Raw genomic sequence first — 20,283 nt, forward strand, 5'->3', positions numbered from 1 at the left:
AACTTTGGGGGTTCTATAGCGTTACTAGAAAGGATGATACAGGAGATTAAATATTGATTTCCCTCTCATTCTGTCAGTAGGATGGAATTTTCCAGTCTGCAGAAGCTGTGGAGCTTTAAGCAGCTCCCTGATTTACAAGCCTGATCCAGCAACGTGCCGAAGAAACACCACACATAGTATGGGATTGGGGCTGCTTTTTCCTTAAAATGACAAATTCGGCTTGTGAAAAAAGATAGGGCTCATAAATGACATTTTCTGTGTGGGGAGACTGTAATACGAACAGAAGCTGGCACTGTAAGTCTTCCTTACAAGGGTCTCAGTAAGATTGTAAATTACTAATGAAGTACACAGATAATTTTGTCATTTTTCAGTCCTATTCTTCAGATGCTCACTTAGGTATTGATAACTTCTGCCAGCAGAATATAATATTTATTTCTGGTCAAGGGGAGGCGAAAGCAGCTGCTGAGCAGTAGATAAAGTGATGCTCTATAAATTTCACAGCAGCCACGAAATAGCAATTTTTGTTTATTTACTTCAGTCTAGCTCCTGCTTTTCTTCCACGTGTATGAATGGGAGTCAGCAGAGGAATGGTCACTTGACTCTCAACTAATGATGACATGGAGTTTTGCACTCTGGGGCACCGAGTCCCAGATGCCCATGTCATGCTGTGCAAGTCATTTCCTGACGACTCCTTTGCCTCCTTCTAGGTGGAAAAAACATCACCCCTGACTACTACTGATAACTGGTTTGTGTTTGGGAAGTACCTATTATCTCCCAGATTTACCATGGTATCTACTGACTTCCTTGGCATCAGTTACAAGTCTCCAGTTAGTGGAAAAACTCACAAATTATCAAGTCAAGTGTTACTTTTCTTTTTCAAAAAAAGCCAACAACAGTAACAAAATTGACCGACAGTTTTGCAGTGCTACCTACAAAGGCATGATTTAAATGTGCTTCATCTTAATTGGCATCTCCAACACTCATACAGCCACAACAACAATGTTCTATAAGTACAGTTATTTCTATTTCAGATTCCACAGCCTCTTTCTTTCTACATTTCATTGACTCTAGGAGGTTTTGGTTGTCATAGTTCCTATTTCAAGTCACAAGCTTAAGTAAAGGAGACTCAAATTATCATGAAAAAAATGTTCTGGAAGTTTTACTGTGTAATAGAATTACCCTTAATCTCAGCACTGCTTACCAATCAAGGCACTGCTCCAATTATTTAACAATACATTGAAGTCTTCAGTATGTGAGTTTCTGGGTCAAAGTACTTAACCAAAGGAGAGTAAGTCACTTACTGAAAACCAAAGTTATCCTCCTGAGGCCAAAAGAGAACATTTCCAATGAGTTTTCAGGAAGGAAAGGTTGACCTCTCCCCCCTTCTTAGCAAAAGCTCAAACTCAGGCTGTGCCTCTCTTCTTAGACTGCACAGGAAAGGACACGAGCTCAGGATTGCTTTTCTTCTCCTACACTTCTAGTAACCAAATTCTCATCCTTTGAGGTGAGGAAACAGTCTTGCCCTGATAACTGTGGAAGGGTTAACCAAGACAGCTTTGAAGTTTCTGACTAAAGCCCTTATCATCAAGCACCCTGCAAGTCCTGCCAGGACAGCAGGAGGCCCAGATCATCAGCAGGGTTTGTCAGCACTTTCTGCCTGCTGCTTCCATTCAGTCTTTTGACATCGTTCTCTGAATTTGCTTTACAAAGCAACACTGTGCAATATCAATCACAAAGCAGAAAGTTGCAAAGCATGATTTGGTACGTGATCTAGTACTAAACCAAGAACCCACTGGATTATGAGAGGTAGCCTCTATTTCTTTGAAGGGTAGAGAGATGGGCAATAGGTCTCCCTGCCTTTTAAGACTGTATTTATAAGGCAAAGCAGTGAATTGCACAGTTGTGAGGCTCCTGTCTATAACACTCACTACACACTACATGACATTAACGGCTAAAGAGCTTTAATTTGATTTTAGTTGTGTAGCCAGATTTCACTGCCTGCTTTCCTCAAAACCTACCACTGGGAAGGCCATAGGGTAAGATAGGGTGTGACTTTTATCAGATGTAGACTTAGATATTGACAAGGTAGCAACAGGAGGCATGGGTTAATTGAATGATCTAAGGCTCCAATTGGCAATTGCTCACTTTACTTCCTAATCAATTCCTTTGTGATGCAGTCTGTCTGTTGGCCACAGGCCTGAGGCAGTTGTGACCATGCAGCCTTAAAGCCTCATGGAACAGTCATCCACTTATAGGTTGAAAGTCAGTTCTTCAGTACATCAACTGACAGCTACAAGTAGGCAAATAACAACCTTCAGTTAAAAAAATATCAAAATCCAGACTGAAACACTCAGGGGAGGGTGAAGAAACTAAATGCCTTTAAGATTGTTTTCCCCACCACCACCTTCAAACTTTGTTTGATGACCAGAATACTTTATAAAGGAAACTTATACTGAAACAGGAAGAAAGCGCCACTTTGTTTTGAGGGGAGAAAAAACACACAACAAAATGCTTCTGCTTTCCTTTCTAGGTAGACTTTTTACCAAACAATTTGCTGAGCATCAACATGAATTTACAAACTGTTTTGATCAACCTGAAACTGCATGTTTAAGAGGTGATATTTCAGCTGAAAACATTCATTCATCTTTACTGCTGGCTACAAAAGTAGATCTGCTTCTACTGCTGCATCTACACAAAAAGCACATCACCGCAATTTCAAGAAGCTATTTTATGCTAGAGATGGCCCCAAGCTTTTAAAATTCCTAACCAAGTTTTATGCAGCTCCAAATGCTGAGGATATATAGATCTAACATCAGCTCATGTCTGTTCCTTAGTCTAACTGCAGTGTATTCAGGTCTGGAATATTCATAACACTCTTTCCAGACTTGAATACTACTTAACAATGCTCCCTCTGAGCTCTCAATCCTATTCCTCATCTGTAGTCAAATCATATTTATAAGCTCAGAACAGGAAAGAAAACGCCACCAAACAATTTTGTCCTCATTATTTCCACACCATTTCTGTTACCTTAAGCAAGCAACTTAGTACCTGTTCCTTTACTGATGCTGTGCCTCCACTTTCTCCCCCTACAGGCCTGCGTAAATGAAGAGGAGCCAGAGGATGGATAAACCTTGCACTCCACCATCAAAGGTGCTGCAGGAAACAATGCCCCGTGGCCTGGATCTTTGGCAGAGGAAATGCAGGCTGGTGAACTCCATTCCATTTTTTGTTCCTTGTCTTCTTTACAAATGCAATGAATGTACATAGAAGAATGGCCACGTGGTTGGTTTTTAATTCTCCAAGTGCCCTGAAGAACCATTCCTACCATAGCCTGGTGGTACTCGCCAATAAATAACATGGGCCTGAAGACCTCGGGCAGAACAAGTTCACTGAGAGCCTCGCTCAAGAGATACAGTTGACGTCAGAGTGGCTTCCTTGCACCGTGGATCCATAAAGAAGGAAGCACTGCCTAACATCCTGGGACATTTCATGTTTTGTCATTAGTTTCCTTCCCTTTCTCCTTTCCCTTGTTCTGAGAGCACCTAAATCCCCTAATACCACCTCACCTCCTCCCTCCTTGTATAGAACTAGGGGGGGATCTACATTTGAGTTATTTAGGCTTTTTATTTTTTTTTAAGTTATAGATGAGAGCTCTTCCCTTCTTCCCATCCACATCTTCCTTCCTCATCCTGTATTCTTTAGGCGTGATCAGCACCTTAGCAGTAGGCATTTGTCCTGGATTTCAGTGTTCCGTGACAACTCCTACAACACTGAACAACTAAAAACTAGTACCAGCACCAAACCTTTACTCAGCATGGAGCTTAGCTGCATTTCAACATGCCAATCCATTCTCAGAGCAGCTGTAGTTTTCTCTGGGTTTCCCCATCTGCATTAAATTAACACTGGTGTAGCCATATATGCAGCTGAAACCTGCAGCAGGACACTAGAAAATGCCTAGTTCTTCATGGATCGCGGATGTTTTTTCTACCTGCCTTCTTCACCAAGAGGCCACACTTATTCCAGCCTGGCAATATCCTGATGGAAGGGTTTTTATGCGAGAAGATAATTTTGAGAGGAGGGAACGGGTTCAAGGAAAGGGGGAATATAATTGTAATTAAGTTGCATTAATGAGCTGCAGAAATTACAGAACAAAAAAATTACAATGTGAGTTTTATTAGCTATGTCTCCCCAGCATGTTATGTGTCAAGCAGAGAAAAGAGCACTTGTCAGCCATGTGCAGCAATCCGTGGCTGCTACGTGCCAAGTAATTCTTCATTGTCTGGCCTGATCTGCTTGAGATTACTTGGCATTTTGAGTAATGCTTTTCAGAAACGTCAAGCTAGAAGCCACGCTAGGGAGGGGAAGCGTAAGGGAAGAATTAAAAGAAATAAAATCATTAAGTGCTAAGGCAAAGACAGAATGATGTACCTTTCTTTGTCCCATTCCAAAGGGCCCAGGAAGCAAAATCCTCTTCTATAAACCCAGAAGTGTAAGCACCAGGAGAACACTTTTTGTTTTGGTGCCACTTCCATTCCAGGTGCCCACAGCAACCCAACATCTTGAGTTCTGACCAGGTGCAGCTCTGAGTTTTCTTCTGTAGGGATTTTACCTTCTCTCAGCCAGTAGAAGCCACAGCTTCTGACTGAGCCGAACAGAGCTGGCAGTTGCTGGTTTGATGCTAGTGTCATCATTTGAGGAAGAAAAAGCTCAACCTCTTATAAAATGGCTCTGCCTGACAAAACATAACCACCTCCTGTTTTAGTCAATACTGCGCCACTACCAAGTTAAAGCAAAGATCAGTGGAGCACAGGCTACTACACCATTTAGACAGCACATGTAACTGTGCATACACAATCTTAGTCCTTTGTCCACCTGTTCTTTGATTCAGTTCATTTCTGTATTGCACTTATTCCTACTTTTTTCCTGGAGGTGCAGAAAAAGGAATGGAAGAATAAATATCCTCTAGTCAATGAGATCATTCTATTAAAGCTTTCATTTAGATGGCGCTTTTGAAATTAATGTTCCCTTTCCTCATCAGAAAACACTGACTTTACACTTTCCGGTTTAATATAATTTCCCCCCGCCTCAGAGAGAACTGTTGTTCAGACACCAGCATTCTCCATTGGCCTTGTTTGAGTGCAACCAAAATCCAGCACAGATGGTGGAGAAAGCACAGTTTCAGCTTTTAACAGCTGAAACATTTCACTAGTAGGTTCAGGAAGGAACTCTTCTAGATGGTAGTATGGAATCAGAAGGAACTCTGAAATATTTTGAGGTCTGTATGTTTTTAATGCTATGCATCTCAAACTGACCAAGCCTCGAGGCCACATCTACTAAGAAAACTGATCAAAACCACTTGCCAAGTACGCTAAAGACTCTAAGCATCAAACTATGCACTTAGCAGCATGCCTCTTGACTGTAATACACACTGGTAAAGATCAATTAAATAAAGACAAGTGTGATGACTGAGTAGCTCCATAACTGCCACTCTCTGTTATAATTAAGACAGGTAATGCAATATCTTTTAATAGAAGTAAAATAAAGATTCAGGTAAGTCTATAATATTTACTATAATATTTTAGTATCAATGACTAACAATCATAAAAAAAACAGTTTCAGAAGAAAGAAAATAAGACAAGCTACCAATGATAGTATTCCACACTTAATTACCTCTCTAGTTCTCCTTAGCAGAGCCATTCATCCTTCATGCTCTGACCACCCTTTCTCCCCGTCTGCTTTCTCTAGACCTACTTAAAGTACAGCAAGGCCGTGGAATTGCCTTGTCCTGTTAAGGTAGACACTCCCAGTTGTTTGCCTCTCCAATATGCTGTAGGAGTCAGGAGCTCCTGCAGGCTTTGCTCCACTGGCTTTCCTTATCTCCAGGTTAGGAGTGCCCTCTGTTGGGGACAGGCATCACTTGAGATACTGCTCTTCGAAAAAATCCATATTCCTGTTCCTGAAGTACACCTTCTCATAGGAAAAACAGCTCCACCTTTCCAGATGTGGAAAAGCCACTATTTCCAAAGTGTTAAATAAAACAAGCCTCAAATAGCTGCTGTATTTACAGCCTTGCAGTCCTGTTGATGTTCAGGCAAGGTTCCAGCCACACTGAGCTAAAGTTTAGGAGGAAATAACACCATTCCCTCACTGAGCTGGTTTTGTTTTCCCTTCTCAGATTAGCACATCCACTTAAACTGCAAGCTTTCACTGTAATTTAGAGGCAAAATAAAGCCAATTATAGCTTGAACCCAAACACAACACCTAATTTGGCATGGTGGTGCAGTTCTGTTCCCTGTGAAAGCTGCTACCTGGCAAAGACCCACCAGTTCCTCTAAGAGATGGAGAGCTTAAACTGCTCAGCTAGTGCTTTCTCTCATCTTTGCCAAGAGATGCATTAATACTACCTTCTTCTGAAGGCAGGGATGAAGAGATCTCCCTTCCCACATGGCATAACTGACACCGTAAAGTTACTCTAAGATGAGCCTATAATCCTATTCAGTGTCCAGGGCTGGAACGAAACAGAACCAACCCTGGAGCCAGTGCTCCAGCTCTTAAACATCTGTGGAGCCTACATATCAAAACTCTGCATCAAGTCCAGATGTAGAATTATTCCACTCTTACACAGCTTCACATATCGAGTCCTCAACCTCCTGCATCCTTACCCCTTCTTTTGCAGTTCAGAGTCTGGAGGATCCACTTGCTCTCTTGTGGATTCCAAAGGAAGCTAAAGGATGGTAGCAACAGTTGCTTCTCTCACTTGTGCCCATGTAGTACTGAAGGACAGGAGTTCAAGTAATATACAACCTGATGCCACTCTTAGGACACAACCACCACACACCTGCTCCCCCAGTACAGCTTTATACTAAAATCAGATACTTGGACCTCTGCAGGATAAACAAAAGAAAATTTTTTTATTATACGAAAAAGAAGAGTTAATTTTTTAAAAAACATTTCTTTCCCCCCGTAGTCAACAAGCTATAGAACTGACAAACTTTCTTTTCGGCTACATAATAAAAAATTCTTATTTAAAATGGAACAATCAGTGTAACCAGCAAACAGAACTCCCCAAAAAGTAAGTTTCCATAGTTATTATCTAGTAGGATAGTACACAGCAGCCAGGGAAGGGGGTCTGTAAGAAGCTTCCATGACCTCATCTAGTGACCCTGACCATCAAAGAGCCTTTCACCTTCTGTCTAGGGATGGCAGCTGAGAGCAAAGAGGCTGGAGAGTCTCCAACAGGCCAGGTTTTTCACTTAGTTACGTGGATTTGAGTATTACTGAAATATTGCACCAATTGTTGACAATTCAAAAAGGGTAAGGATGGGGAAGACAGAAAAGAGCTCAGAAGAAAAAGCTAGATTCTCTCTTCCCCACTATACACCACTGCTGAGAATTGTACTGTCAACAGAATGCATTTTGTATAAATACTCCCATTTTGACTTGGGCCTACTGAAGGAAGTCATCACCCCTAGCAGAATAATCTCTGAACAACTGCTAAATAAGAGAAAAAGAACCAGAGACAGGTTACTGAAAACAGCCCTTGATTTCAGAGCAGAGACTCATTTGAGAATACAATGATTTGAAGGAGAATCTCCATTTTTGGAGGATGAAAGAAACTAGCAGCATTTCTCCTGGAGCGGCTCTACAGCAAGGTCAGCAGGAATACAGCAAACCAGCAACTCTTACTAGAAACACCATGCATGGGAGGGACATTTAGTGAGTTTTTACACTTATGCCAAGCTACCCTGCAAATAAGATTGCTCCAGCATCAATCAAGCTACTTATTTTCTGTCATTGCTGTGTTATGAATGAGTTGTATAGACTTATCTTTCCTCTTAGTATTATCAAGGTTTAGGACATGAAAGTCCTCACGCATCCCCGGATGACTGCTCTGCAGATAGGACACGATCTCAAATTGGAAGCACACTCTTCACAAGCTACCAGGTGGCCACAAGGAACAAACACAACAGACACATCTCTGTCCATGCACACTTTGCAGATCCTTTCCTCTCGCAGGCGTCGGAGTTGTTCTTCTGTGCTCACCTGAGATTCTTCTTTACCAAAAAAGACAAAAAAAAAAAAAAACCCAGTTATTATTATAAACAGCCCCAGGGTGCCACTCCTGTCATCTTAGAAAGGCACACTGCAACTTGCTTGTAATTTTGCTTGAAGATTGCTTGTGAAGATGGCGAAACTACCTCTAAGGCAGATATCAGAAGCTGAAGAACTACAGCTGTTACAGACTCTGGCTTATCTATACAAGATCCAGGCTATCTACACATGCTGGACTGAGCAGGAACCTCTTTTTACTGTAAAATGTATGTTATCCCTGACAAAGCAAGGATTTTTTCGTATAACAGTCTGCTTTACAGTGGAACTGTAATTCCTGAATAAGAGTCTTTATGTTCAGTTACCATTCAAGCTATCACACATCCCCTTAAAGATTAAAAAGTTAATTAAAACAATGACCACCAATACCATTACTATAAACCATCCCAATTACACCTAGCCTCACTTTCACTACCACTGTCAGCCCAGTGCACCTGATTCCTTCTGTTGCAGAGATTCCATTTCTTCTCTTGAACTCGATGTTTCTGTCTCTCTCTGAGCAATATCTGTTGAACCAGGAGAGAAGATGGCATTAAATGCTAGTCCTTTCCTCCCTCTTCAAACAGTGGTGTTTAAAAAGATGAAATAGCCTGGATTTCAGTACTTTTTTAACCTGCCTTGGGTTAAACACCTGTTTACTCTACTGTTACGTTCACACGCTTAGCTTGGTGAAGCTGATGTTCTCTGGGCACTGTAGTCACTATGTATGTTAACCTCTGTACCAAGACGTTCACATCACAGCATCTCCTCCAAGCTGGTCTACTTATTAGACAGCAGGAGACAACAGCTGCTCATTCCTGCTCCCATGCTACTATTTAATCACACCGTTTTGTGGAAATCTTTTATTTTTTGCCTTAACTAAGGCAGTTGCAGACCACAATATGGAGAATGAGCTTTGGAAAGCAGGCTTGCTCCCAGAGAAAGCCTGTGTGGAACTGCATCTTCAAATAAACTTCATTTGGCAAACAGACTCCACAAGACAGACAAGGCAGACAGAGAAATTGACAATGTATATTATCCAAAAAAAAAAAAAAGTATGGCTATTTCTAACCAAGTCATTGATTCAATTTTTAATAGGCTTTGAGTAGTCATCCATCCTAAAGGCTTGTTTCAGACAACTGTCTCTGCAGATGTGAATTTGTGCACAAGCCTCCACATCATGCAGCTTTCTGCTACTGCAGGTCTAAGGGCAGCAGAAAATATCAAAGGTATCTACACCATAGCTTAGTGGAGGCAGATACAGTTACTAATGCCCCAGTAACCATAGCTTCTTCAGGTGTCTTTGGAGGAGAACCTCATTCTTTAGCCACTCAAAGAAAGGCACACTTGGGCATATTACTACTCAATTGCAGCATAGGAAGACAGAAGGCAAACCTGCAAGACACTCACACCAGTGCTCAAGACGAGGCAAGAGGTTAAACCTCCACCAAGAATGTGAGTGCTCAAGTCAGACATACTTCTGCTTTCCTCTGCACTGCTGCCCTCTCCCCACTCTGGCTGAAGCGGATCAAAAATCAGTTCAAATATAGACAGGTAGAAATCCAAAATTATCATGTAACTAATCAGTCTCACGTCAGCCACCCGGGTGCGGGCAAAGCCTTCCTGCACTATGCCAAACAGATGCAGAGGACGAAGAGCCTGCAATTCCCAGTTCCACAGAGGATCTGTAAAGCAGTGAGCAGGTACTTTATCAAAAAGGCAGAACTTTGGGCAAGTAGTATGCCACTTCTTGAAGCTGTTATATATGAAATGGCATTAATACATTCTAGAACATTCCTCAAACTATACAGATAACTTGATCAACATCCAGATTTACAGCTTTTACTTTCAATCGTAGTTCACAGGAAAGTAATCAAAAGCAATTTCATAAAAGCCAAGAGACTAATTTTGGATTCTTTATTCTACCATAGTAGTGAACCAAGACTCCCATGTTTGGTCCCAGTCCAGAATCCTTATCTTTGTTTCCAGATTCTGGAAGTCTCAAAACTGCCTTCACGAAGATCAAGTGGAACATCTCAACTGAAGTTTCTCGTACCTTATAATCTAACTCAACCATTCAGCAGTACAGACAGCAGTGCTAAATTCAGCTGGCAGCCCATTCAAAGGCTCAAGGCTTTAAGCTCATCCTGTCTGATGGGCTCTTCAAGAAAATGAAAAAAATCAGTTTCCTACAGTTATAGGAACCAAATTTCACTGACTTAAATTTCCAGGAAGAACTGATAAATGGAAACAGATCCCCAGGATCAGCCCTTTCATGAACAACTAGACCCTTCAGCTGGTCTCCTACAAAGTACGTGTAAAGTGCTGTAGCCTGAAAGACTCCTCAGATGGAACATCAAGAGCATGGATAAGTCAAAGGAAATAAAGGCATACACCAGAGGTCACATTATTATCCAGACTAGCTAAACATCTCTGGTCTTAAAGCAAGAGGTCTCACAAAGGCAAGCAGTGCTGTTTCTTGTGCTAGAGACCATTTCCTAAAGATAAAGTGAAACAGTTCTCAGAATATCAAAACACCTCTCAAACACCATGTCTACAGAGTGCACAGTAGCTAGGTGGGTAGAAGTAAGACCACATCACCTTCAACAGAAGGCAGAACACCATGTAATTACAGCACTGACCTCGGGAAGCAGAGGAATCTTGTTCGGTCCGATACCAGGAATGCCTCTGAAATGGTCACAAGACAGTGACAGAAGAGAAGTATGTGGTCAAAACCCCTGCTATGCACCAAGCCCCCATCCACTATACAAAAAATATTCATTACTCACTGGACTTAGTGGAGTATTGGCAAAGGACTCCTGAACATGATTAACAAATTCTCTCCCTTTCGACCGCAACAAAAATTCACATCTATAAGCAAACAGATTGAAATACATTAGTACAGGATTGGCGTGAAAGTAGCAATTGTAGTCAGAATTTTAGGACCAAAGCGCACTATCAGATTTGGAGCAGACTGTTATATTCATGGTCTTTCCCCCTCCACTCTGCATGAAGGCAAAATTAAGAGGCTCAGAATCCCCCTACCCTTAGTTCAGTCTTCATGTTTGACTCAAGATGAGCTCAGTTGCAAAGTCCTTTGGAATAGATCACAGAAATCATGATAATAGACCAATTCACAGAGAAACATGGAGAACTGCTACAGAAAAACAAGGTTTACAATATCTTTCTTTTGGTACCTCAGAGTAGTAGAAACTAAAGCTGTTCTTTGACAAAGAAAGTGATTAATTGAACTTTTAGATGGTGAACTCTAGGTCAAATTAGAAAACCTCAGGTCTGAACTGCACCATTCTACCTGAGCTTGAAACTTGGATTTTGCTTTTAAAAGTGAGAGGGTCTAAATACTTAGGGTTTGTCATATCTATTTGTACAGTTCTTGTTAAAAAAAAACTAGTTACAGCTTAGAGAGCCATCATCCAGTAGATCTCATCATTAACAAAGAACATGCCAGCATTAAATCCACCTTTAGGACAGAAAATGTGGCAATGCTCAAGACTAAAGAGACTGAAGCAGACTGTTCTGCAGTCAGCAAAATTGTAAGGGATAATGTGCGCATAGAGATACCAAATACACCAGCTGCTATTTGGGGAGGGTAGAAAAGGGAGAAACAGGAGAGGAGAGGTAGTTGAAGATACCACAATTAGGTTTGCAGGCCAATCTTTGATTCTTTTACATGACAGAAGAGTAAGAGGAGGACATTTTCAGAAGACAGCACAGAGTAAGTGGCACAGCGAGAAACAAGCTTTCTACCTTGACCCACTACTACAATCTATCTGAAGATGGTTCTTTGCTGTGCAACTTTAACTTTGAGGATTCAGAAGCTGTTTCTTGAGATTCTGGGGATTTCCAGAAGGTTACAGACTAATGCAACAGTTTATGCATTTAAATAGGATTGAACACACCTGACTAGCTCTTAACCTGCTCCAGCTACGTGGAGAAATCTAGAACTAAGCTAATAACAGAGCCTGGAAGCAGCACTTACTACCAGTGCACCCAAGACTCATTTGTCTCTCAGCTGGGGGTACTTCTATCTTATAAAAGAAGAAATCAGTGTAGGATATAGACAATATCTTTTGGTCTTGCTAAAAGGGATATTTGTCAACCAAGACTGACTTACTCGGGATACCATTTGGCATGTTCCCTCCAAGGATCATCTCCAAGCAGCCAGTTCCTTATTCTTCCATCACAGTGAAAGCACCTCACTACATCACCTTGTCCTGAAAAAAAGAGATTATTTGACATCTGAGACACTGTACGCTCTAGCAGGCCCAGATGAGAACCTAGGGAGTGATGCAGCACAAAACACAGGCTACTGGAGAGAACAGATAAGCACATGACAATTTACCAACCCTGTGCAAGTTGTATAGGGGCAGAAAATCCAATGAGAGTTTGAAATCCCAAAGCTGCGGCTGGTTGAGATGATTCCAGAACTGGTCACAAGCTAACAGGCAGCATGCATGTGAGCACCATTGCTCCCATGGATGCACATACCTACCCGAGCCCCTGTTGCCTGCCTTTAGAGTAAAGTTGTAATTAATTACACCTATAAACATACTTAATTTCCTCACCACAATTGGCCATGTGCAGCAGCAGTCAAATCACATGCACTGTTTCTTCCTCACAGGTACGAGAATTTGCCACAACACAGTCCCAGGCTTTCTGTTCTGCTACTGTACTTTCCCTTCAGAAACCACAGGGGAAAATAATTAAAGCCAAACACAGCTCAGAAGAACTGTCTACAAACACCCTGCCCTCAGGGCAATGAAATAATGTCTGTAAAAGCTGCCAGTGAGTTTGGGTCATCAACAAAGTCTTCCTAACACTCTCATCTCAGCCTACTGTTTGGCTTAACTCGAGTGCTCAGTTCCAGAGTTTTCCTGCTTAAGTGACCGCAGGGGAGTGGCACAGACTGCTGCTGCCTAATGAGTCCCCAAAGCAACTCTGTGCTGGGCTCTCAAACAGCTGCTCTGCAAGTGATAAATCAAGAACAACACAAACCACAGGTTTGTAGCAGCAGACTCAGCTTTATTCTGTGTTTCTGGCCATACTGGTCTTTTATGTGCTTTAAAAAATGATAAAAAGACAATAGCGGCAGATAATCTACTATGCTTATAATGCTCTTCTATATAGGCATGCATTCTGTCCAGCTCCTGCTACTGTGCTCCGAGTAGAGAGGTACAGATTCCTAATATTAACTGTATTTATAACAAAATCCAGGTTATTTAGCTTGAGTGAAAATCTTGCAGAAGAGACATACTAGCAAATGAACCAGTCACATCCTTTAACGCAAGTTAAAAGAACAGATCAGTCACTTACACAGACTTTCCAAGGCAGTGACAGCCAAGTGGGTCAACTGCGTACAGGTTTCATTCAGTTTTGGGCTTTGAGAAAAGACAAGCTCAAGACAGAGCTTAGACAGAACATGACATACCAAGTGTGTGCCTCAAGTCCCTTTAGATGTACAAGTACAAGAAAGGGTCAATGGATCTTAAAGCACACACTTTTCTGCCAGTAAAACTTCCGTTTCAAGCACAACACTTTTTCCAGTCCTGCTGGTAAAGGAACTGAGACCCTAGTGGTCCCCTCAGTACCCAAACAGGAGTTCAATAGAAGTGAATTCTGCACAAGCAGCAGGAGAAACAGCACAGGCTTCCTGAAGGAAGGATGTGGTTTCTAACTACACTACTATGTTTGCAAGTATTTGTGCAAGCAATAAAACATAGTAACTTGAGTAAGAGTTAAACATTTCCCTGGCGTACCTACCTGTGTAAAAGAATCCTGCTCTAGCCAGTTGTTCAGGGTGCATGTCAGTATATCGCGGCCAGTTCTGAAATGTAGATAGCCTCATCTCCTCTCTTATCATCTCTGGGTATTCTGGTTCGTTGGGCAGGGCTGGCTCCTCACTGTCTATCCCCTGCAAGAGGCTGAGGAACTGCCCATCCACAGTGTCAAAGATTTGCCGAAGAGGAGGCAGCTCTTGGTTCCCAACATCCTCACCACAAATGAATTTACAGGAAGGAAAGAACTCCAGGTGCATTGCTGTTGGGCAGTTACCAGGTTCCCAGTCCTGCAGGACGCCACCACAGCAGAAACACTGCACGATATCTCTTGGACCCACAAAGAAAAAGCCAGCCTTGGCCAAATCTTGAGGAGACACGGGTGAGTTGTCTGGCCATTGCTGAAAAGTCATCAGTCTTCCTGCTTCAGACCTCATGCTGGATTCAAACAGCTCACAGTGAGCTGCTCTGAGCTCAGCCTCCCCTGCTGGTGTAGCATCCCCCATGTTCTTGTTCTGAAAGAGAGGATGAGATAACCCAGAGCAGTCAGCTGGATTCCTGGCATCAGGCAGCACCCACCCTGCATTATTTGTTCCTCATCCCCATGCATATTCCAGAAAGCTCTTGGTATTGACAGAATTGAGCTTGTTTCAGAATTGCAGCCCAATCAGAGATCTGGTGCTTCTGTACTTTGCTGTTGAACTTCTGCTGAGTCCTCACCAGTGTCTGAAGGGAAGAGACTGGCACTTTCCAAGCCCCTCTGCCAATTTACAAGAGAGACACCTGTGGGGAACAGAAAGGGGAGGAGGAGTGCAAAACTTGTGCTGCCTCCCTGGTTAAGCCAATCCAGCTTTCAGCATCTGATCTGTGTGATAAAACCCCAGTCATTCTGCTCAGCTTTTAAACTGACATTAAAAAGGCTCTGCTTTTTCTTCCTAAAAACAGATTTAAGAAGGTGTGCCATAACAAAGCAGAGAACAGCCATACCCAAACAAGTGGTGTCTCATAGCATTCATTTTACACAGAACATCAGTATATTTTTTACAGCCTTATTATGCTAATTAAACAGTGAATATATAGAAATAGCTCTATAAAATCTAAAATAGTTAGGTCCAGTTTCAATAAGGAGGTGTCCTTGAATCAATGATGAGACACTTTCTGCTTACGGTAGTTTGGTGCAAAAGTTACCTTTACCTCGCAGTAAAAGGTTGGGAGGAAGAGAAAGTTCATTAGCAACTAGAATTTTCCTCTATAATCATTATCACAGAAACAAGAGTTGCAGGAAATGAAGGCTCTAAAGTTCAGTTTAGAAACTGTGCTTTATTCAATACAACACTTAAGAACCATGTTGCTGGTATAAAGAAAAATCCATACAGAAAGGGAAAAAAAGCCCATTAGTCACTGATACACAGTAGAATTCACAACATAAGCAAATTTATGAGCATGCAATTTTTTAGCCTGCACAGCAGATTTTGTTCTCAGAACACAGAGAAGCAACAGACACTTGTTCATCAGGCACAGCTCCATAATAGCAGTGTTGCTCTCATCTTGGGTCCTAATAAAGTAAAAGTGATTATTCTTGAACTACAGCCAACAGCTTTCCACCCAGAAAGTGACAGAGTTCTCTCAGCCTGCTTCCACTTGGGGAGCATATCAGAGAATGCTTCACAGCAAAACGCCAAGAAAGAAAATTATTTCTTCCACACAGACTTAAGAGCTTAATCAAGCCTCTTTTTAAATAAGGGATGCAACAGTGGAGAACAAACATATTTATCTTTTGTTATGAAGAAACCCATCAAGGTTTACCCACATTAAAGACATTTATTTTCCCTGTAGAAAACCCATTAACCTGGCTAACAAGGCTCTCTAAACCAAATTGATGTTTTAAATAGTTCAAACACTACTAAAAAGCAATATTCTCCCACTACCCACTATTTACATGACATAGTGACACCCTTCCAAAGTAACATTACAGCTGATATCAACAATTCCCTGCAATCAGCACAATAAAAACCAAGAAAAAACAGACAGAAGTTTACCTGCAATATGCTAAAAATCCCCAACAAAACACTTACAAGAACTAAGACGCTGAACTCCACAATCTTCAAACTACCCTCTTCTCTTCCAAGCAGCACAGAGGTATTCTTAAAGAAGTAGAAGCCCTTGAGGTGTAAGAACGCCACCTGACAGAGGCTATTTCTAATGCTTCGTTTTCCCAGTTGGTTGGCTTTGTGCTGAAATTACCTCCAGGCTTTGTGAGTGGGAGTTACCAGGGTAAGATACGAAGTTAAGCTCAGATTTCTGCAGAAAATAAGGTTTGGGAGCCTCAAAGCAAAAGCCTTGTGGTCTTATTAAAACTAGCCTAGTACCAACCATGATGTCTTGGCTCCTATGACATCATGCTTGCAATTCTTTTATTCTGCTACAGCGCCTTTGCTACTACACCCTATAAAGAGCCTTTGCAATCCTGTTGAGACTCTACTAACAGTATCACTGTGTTTTTCTCAAATTGCTGGCACACATTAATTTTTTGCACTGTGCTATAAGAGAAGCAGACAGCGGCACCACGAATTTCCTCAAGACATCTTGAATGGATTATAGTGGCCTTTCTCTGGGGATGAACACTGACTCTCTTGCTACCATTGCATCTTCACAATTGGAAATCTTACTAGTCCTTCACCTTCCTGTGGTCACAATTCAGAATGAAGGATTTTAAGACTAGTTTTGAAAGGTGTAATCATATGCAAATGTGTTTTCCTCTACAACTGAGAAGATGCAGGCAGCTCATTCTAAACTATGTGCCTGAAAAAATGGTAGTTCTGTGTTATCACAGGAATATGGATGTTTTATGTTTGTGAAAAAAAGGATAAATTAGCACTTTTCTTTTAAGATAAAAGATCCAGAATCATTTTCTTACATGCAAACCTATACAAATGTTTTAATTAAAAAGAACAGTGTTTAAACTTTTTTTGTTTTTAATTACATATGCACTAACGAAAACCCCTGAGCAGCAGAGGGCAGTGCTTATGTATGGAATTTACGGAATCTCCTACCAAGGGAATGTGGTTCTTGTGTTGGTTTTTTGTCTGTAATGAATTTATTTGTAATTGCACATTATCTTGTGCTCCACAGATCCTGTTCTTTTTAAGACTACATTGATTTTTGGAAAATGTATCCTAAAAATATAAGATACAGAGTTACCCAAATCTCTCTTACACTGGCTGGGGGGGGTCTCTGCTGATGGGTTGTAGTGAATCACTTGTTAATAGATAAGAAAGATCAATAGTTCTGATATTCTGAAGCATTTGACAAGCAATGACCTAATCTTGTACTGCTTCTAACCACCTTGCTTCTTAAATGAGATGTTGGGAGATGTTGGGAATGTGGTTGGCTCCTCAGTCCGCCCTCCTCCCAGCCATGCCCTGGCCTCACCAGCAGTCTGAATGCCGCTCTCAGGGGTGGTATCATGCCACGCTTAGGAATCTGCTTATGGCACAGGAGAGCACTGATGCACTGAGGTGTGGGAAAGGTGCACTCAACTGCCAAGCCTGTACAGTTCCACTTCTAGAGGAGCCCAGGGTGACTGTTATAGAGGGAAAAGCTCTATAAAAGCTCAAGAGAGCTGAAAAGTAGGTTCTCAGCTCATCTACAAAATCTGGCTGATTCTGCCAGTGATTATTAGAGAGGGGTTTGTTTGCATCTTTCATCATGCAAGCCTCAAGTCAAGTTTAAGGTTGCTTTTCCATTGGGGATACACTCGTGATCTTAGGGGGAAACATTTCACCAACAAAGGGAAGCTCAGAAGGACTAATGAGATGATTGTAGCAGAAGAAGATGTAGTGACACCAAGCCTGGTGCTGACAGCAATTAGAAATAAGTCACCATAGAAAAATGGTAGGGTTTTATTTTAGTACACCAAAACGTTGAAAGCAAACAACATACTCAGAAATGTGTCGTATACAAAAAAATAGTCATCTTTTTTAGAAATTCATATACAATTTTACCACCATTTCAGAGAATTAAGATGTCCTACTGAACTTCTGAACCATTCTTAAAATGAAGAGTTTAATGAGCTAATGACAAACAGAGGCTGGAAATACCTTTGCTCCAAAACAACAGAGGGAGAAAGAAATAGTTGTGCCTGCTTGTGGGAAGAACCCTGCCCTGCAGCTTCTTCATTAAAGAATTGCAGGAAGTATTATCCCTTTAATTACAAACAAATGTAATTGGTATGCATCAACCAGCAGCCCAGGAGAGATCAGTGATAACAATCAACAGCACCATCACCGTGTCCGGAAATATACGAGCTCCTATATCGTTTCAAGCATAACTGGCAACCAATAGCAGGCAGTGAGTTGAAACGTTCTAAGAATAAAGGAATGTAACATATATAATCAAAACTATGTTTGCTAATATCAGCCTGTTTTGGAAGGAAAGCAATCAAGAAATACAAGGGCCAGAGTGTAGCTGGAGACAGCATGGTAAAGAGCTCAAAAGGTCTGAAGTGACTGGAGCTCCTGGAAACACACCTGCAGAGTTCAGCATCTCTAACCTTGAGGTTCTGCATAGCTGTAAGGGGACAAATTTTGTGTGGTTTAGCTCAAGGAAGACTACTGTGCTTTCATCAGTAAATTAAAAGTTAATAAACAAGGCTTTTTTAACAGGGGGGAAATCTATCAGTGCCACTGCAACTCATGTGTAATGGGGCTGCACATCAAGGAAATTCATGGCATCATTCCATGGATTCATTTTTTAGAATAAAACATTCAGACCTTGTGATACAACTGCTTTCCAGAATGAAGTAGAGCAGATAAAATCATTAGATTTGTAGCCATAGAAGTAAGAGACTGCTTCTGTTTCTCCATTGAGGGCCTTGCTTTTCCTTTTCTGGATGCCTCTTCCTTGTCCATTGCCTTTCATGCAGAATGGCCAGCAGGTACCATCCTGCAGCAGAACACCTGCGCTTTGCTGTTCTCCTAAGGGTTGCTGGCACTGTGTTTCCTGCAGCCGTAACATCTGTGTGGGTGCCTGTCCAGCTGCCTTCCAGGGCACCACTGAGGGACCAAATCACATCACTGTCTGTTGACACAAGACTCCAAGGCATCCATAAAACAAACGCACTATGGACAGGCAGCATGATCCAACCCAGTGAATAATGAGGAGACACACTGAGAAGTGACTGGACACACCAGAGACAAACATAACGTCTTTCCCTTAGGGCAGAGCTCAGAAGTCTCACTTTGCTCTTTCCTCCAGCTCATGGTTCTTTCTTTTACAATAAGGAGCACTGCTATGGGATTAAAAGGATCTTCTCTGCCTATCAACGTTCCCCTCACTGTACTTTCCTCTGTGGATTTTTTGATAATAAAGAACAAATTAACACATTAATAATAATAATAATAATAAACAACTATGTATTCCCCTAAATATTAACAATCATTAATTCGTTAATTCAGGAAGCCTGAAAAATGTTGCTATAAATACCCACAGGATAACTGTACATTGCCAGAACCAATGCACAGGGGAGTAACAGGTATTTGTTTTGTGAAGTGATTTCCTAAGGATTTAAGCCTTTTAATTTCTTTCCCTAACTCTTTCTTCTGGCCTCCACTACCACAGCATCTGATTTCCTCAAAACCTTCTATATTGTAATACTTAGTAATAGCTAAATGTAGCTTGCAATATGATTCATGGACATGCTTAGAATCAAATACTATTAATATACCAGCCTACAGGAACAGAACACCGCACATATTGAAAGAAAAATCTGCAACGTGCAGCAGATACTCAAGAAATCAAGAAGAAGAGACCTTAAAATCCTAATGTGATTTGAAAGGAAAGCAAACTAGCATGGTAGTTCCTTGGAACAAGGAAAGTGTTTCTGTCACAAGCCATTACTGTGCTTTATATTGTTTCATAATTTGATTATTCCAGTGTCCAGATCATTAGAAAAAAATATTTCTGCTATAGAAGATAGAGTGGGCTGAAAACTGTTCAATGCTTTTTCAAAAGGTAACCATTTAGAGATCATTGCTCCTATTTTTGTGTTCTAAACAGCTTTTGTGCTGAAAAAAATTGAGCTTCTTTTTCAAGGGTGTTTTTCTCTTTATTTGGTTTTCTTTCCTTTCTTCCCTTTGCCACTGGACACAAAATATCATGGGGAAAAAAAGGGGAACTGGGGTTGTGCAGCCTGGAGAAAAGGACGCTGCGGGGAGACCTTATCACTGTCTAAAACAGCCTGAAAGGAGGTTGTAACAAGGTGGATGTTGGTCTCTTCTCCCAGGTGACAGGCGATAGGACAAGAGCAAATGGCCTCAAGTTGCACCAGGGCGGGTTCAGATTAGACATCAGGAAAAACTTCCTCACCTAAAGGGTTCTCAGGCGCTGGCAGAGGCTGCCC

General features: G+C 41.5%; 2 protein-coding genes across 8 annotated transcripts in view; one reads left to right on the top strand and one right to left on the bottom strand.

Moving 5' to 3' along the window:
- NKAIN4 (sodium/potassium transporting ATPase interacting 4) overlaps positions 1 to 5,460 on the top strand; it is a 54,559-nt gene extending 49,099 nt beyond the window's left edge. For 2 of the 6 annotated variants that reach the window (XM_054081344.1, XM_054081345.1), the window contains exon 7: positions 3,093 to 5,457. In XM_054081344.1, the coding sequence (XP_053937319.1) occupies positions 3,093 to 3,102 (10 nt within the window). In that variant the 3' untranslated portion in view covers positions 3,103 to 5,457. Of the gene's footprint in view, positions 1 to 2,530; positions 2,615 to 3,092 lie in introns of all 6 variants that reach the window. The other 4 variants (XR_008452573.1, XM_054081346.1, XM_054081347.1 and 1 more) reach the window with 4 other exon arrangements.
- A 2,383-nt stretch (positions 5,461 to 7,843) lies between these two features.
- BIRC7 (baculoviral IAP repeat containing 7) lies at positions 7,844 to 16,788 on the bottom strand. 2 transcript variants are annotated; one of them, XM_054081342.1, is made up of 7 exons: positions 15,959 to 16,788; positions 13,870 to 14,398; positions 12,224 to 12,323; positions 10,878 to 10,959; positions 10,731 to 10,776; positions 8,544 to 8,615; positions 7,844 to 8,054 (listed from the first exon to the last, which is right to left on the bottom strand). In XM_054081342.1, exons 2-7 carry the CDS (start codon positions 14,387 to 14,389, stop codon positions 7,852 to 7,854), a joined length of 1,023 nt encoding a protein of 340 aa, XP_053937317.1. In that variant the 5' UTR covers positions 14,390 to 14,398; positions 15,959 to 16,788; the 3' UTR covers positions 7,844 to 7,851. The 2 variants fall into 2 exon arrangements, with proteins under 2 accessions (XP_053937317.1, XP_053937318.1); XM_054081343.1 differs by lacking the exon at positions 15,959 to 16,788 and adding an exon at positions 15,923 to 15,937.
- Between the last annotated feature and the right edge of the window lie 3,495 nt (positions 16,789 to 20,283).

The sequence above is a fragment of the Cuculus canorus genome, chromosome 16, assembly GCF_017976375.1.
Source record: "Cuculus canorus isolate bCucCan1 chromosome 16, bCucCan1.pri, whole genome shotgun sequence".
In the NCBI taxonomy this organism is placed as follows: domain Eukaryota; kingdom Metazoa; phylum Chordata; class Aves; order Cuculiformes; family Cuculidae; genus Cuculus; species Cuculus canorus.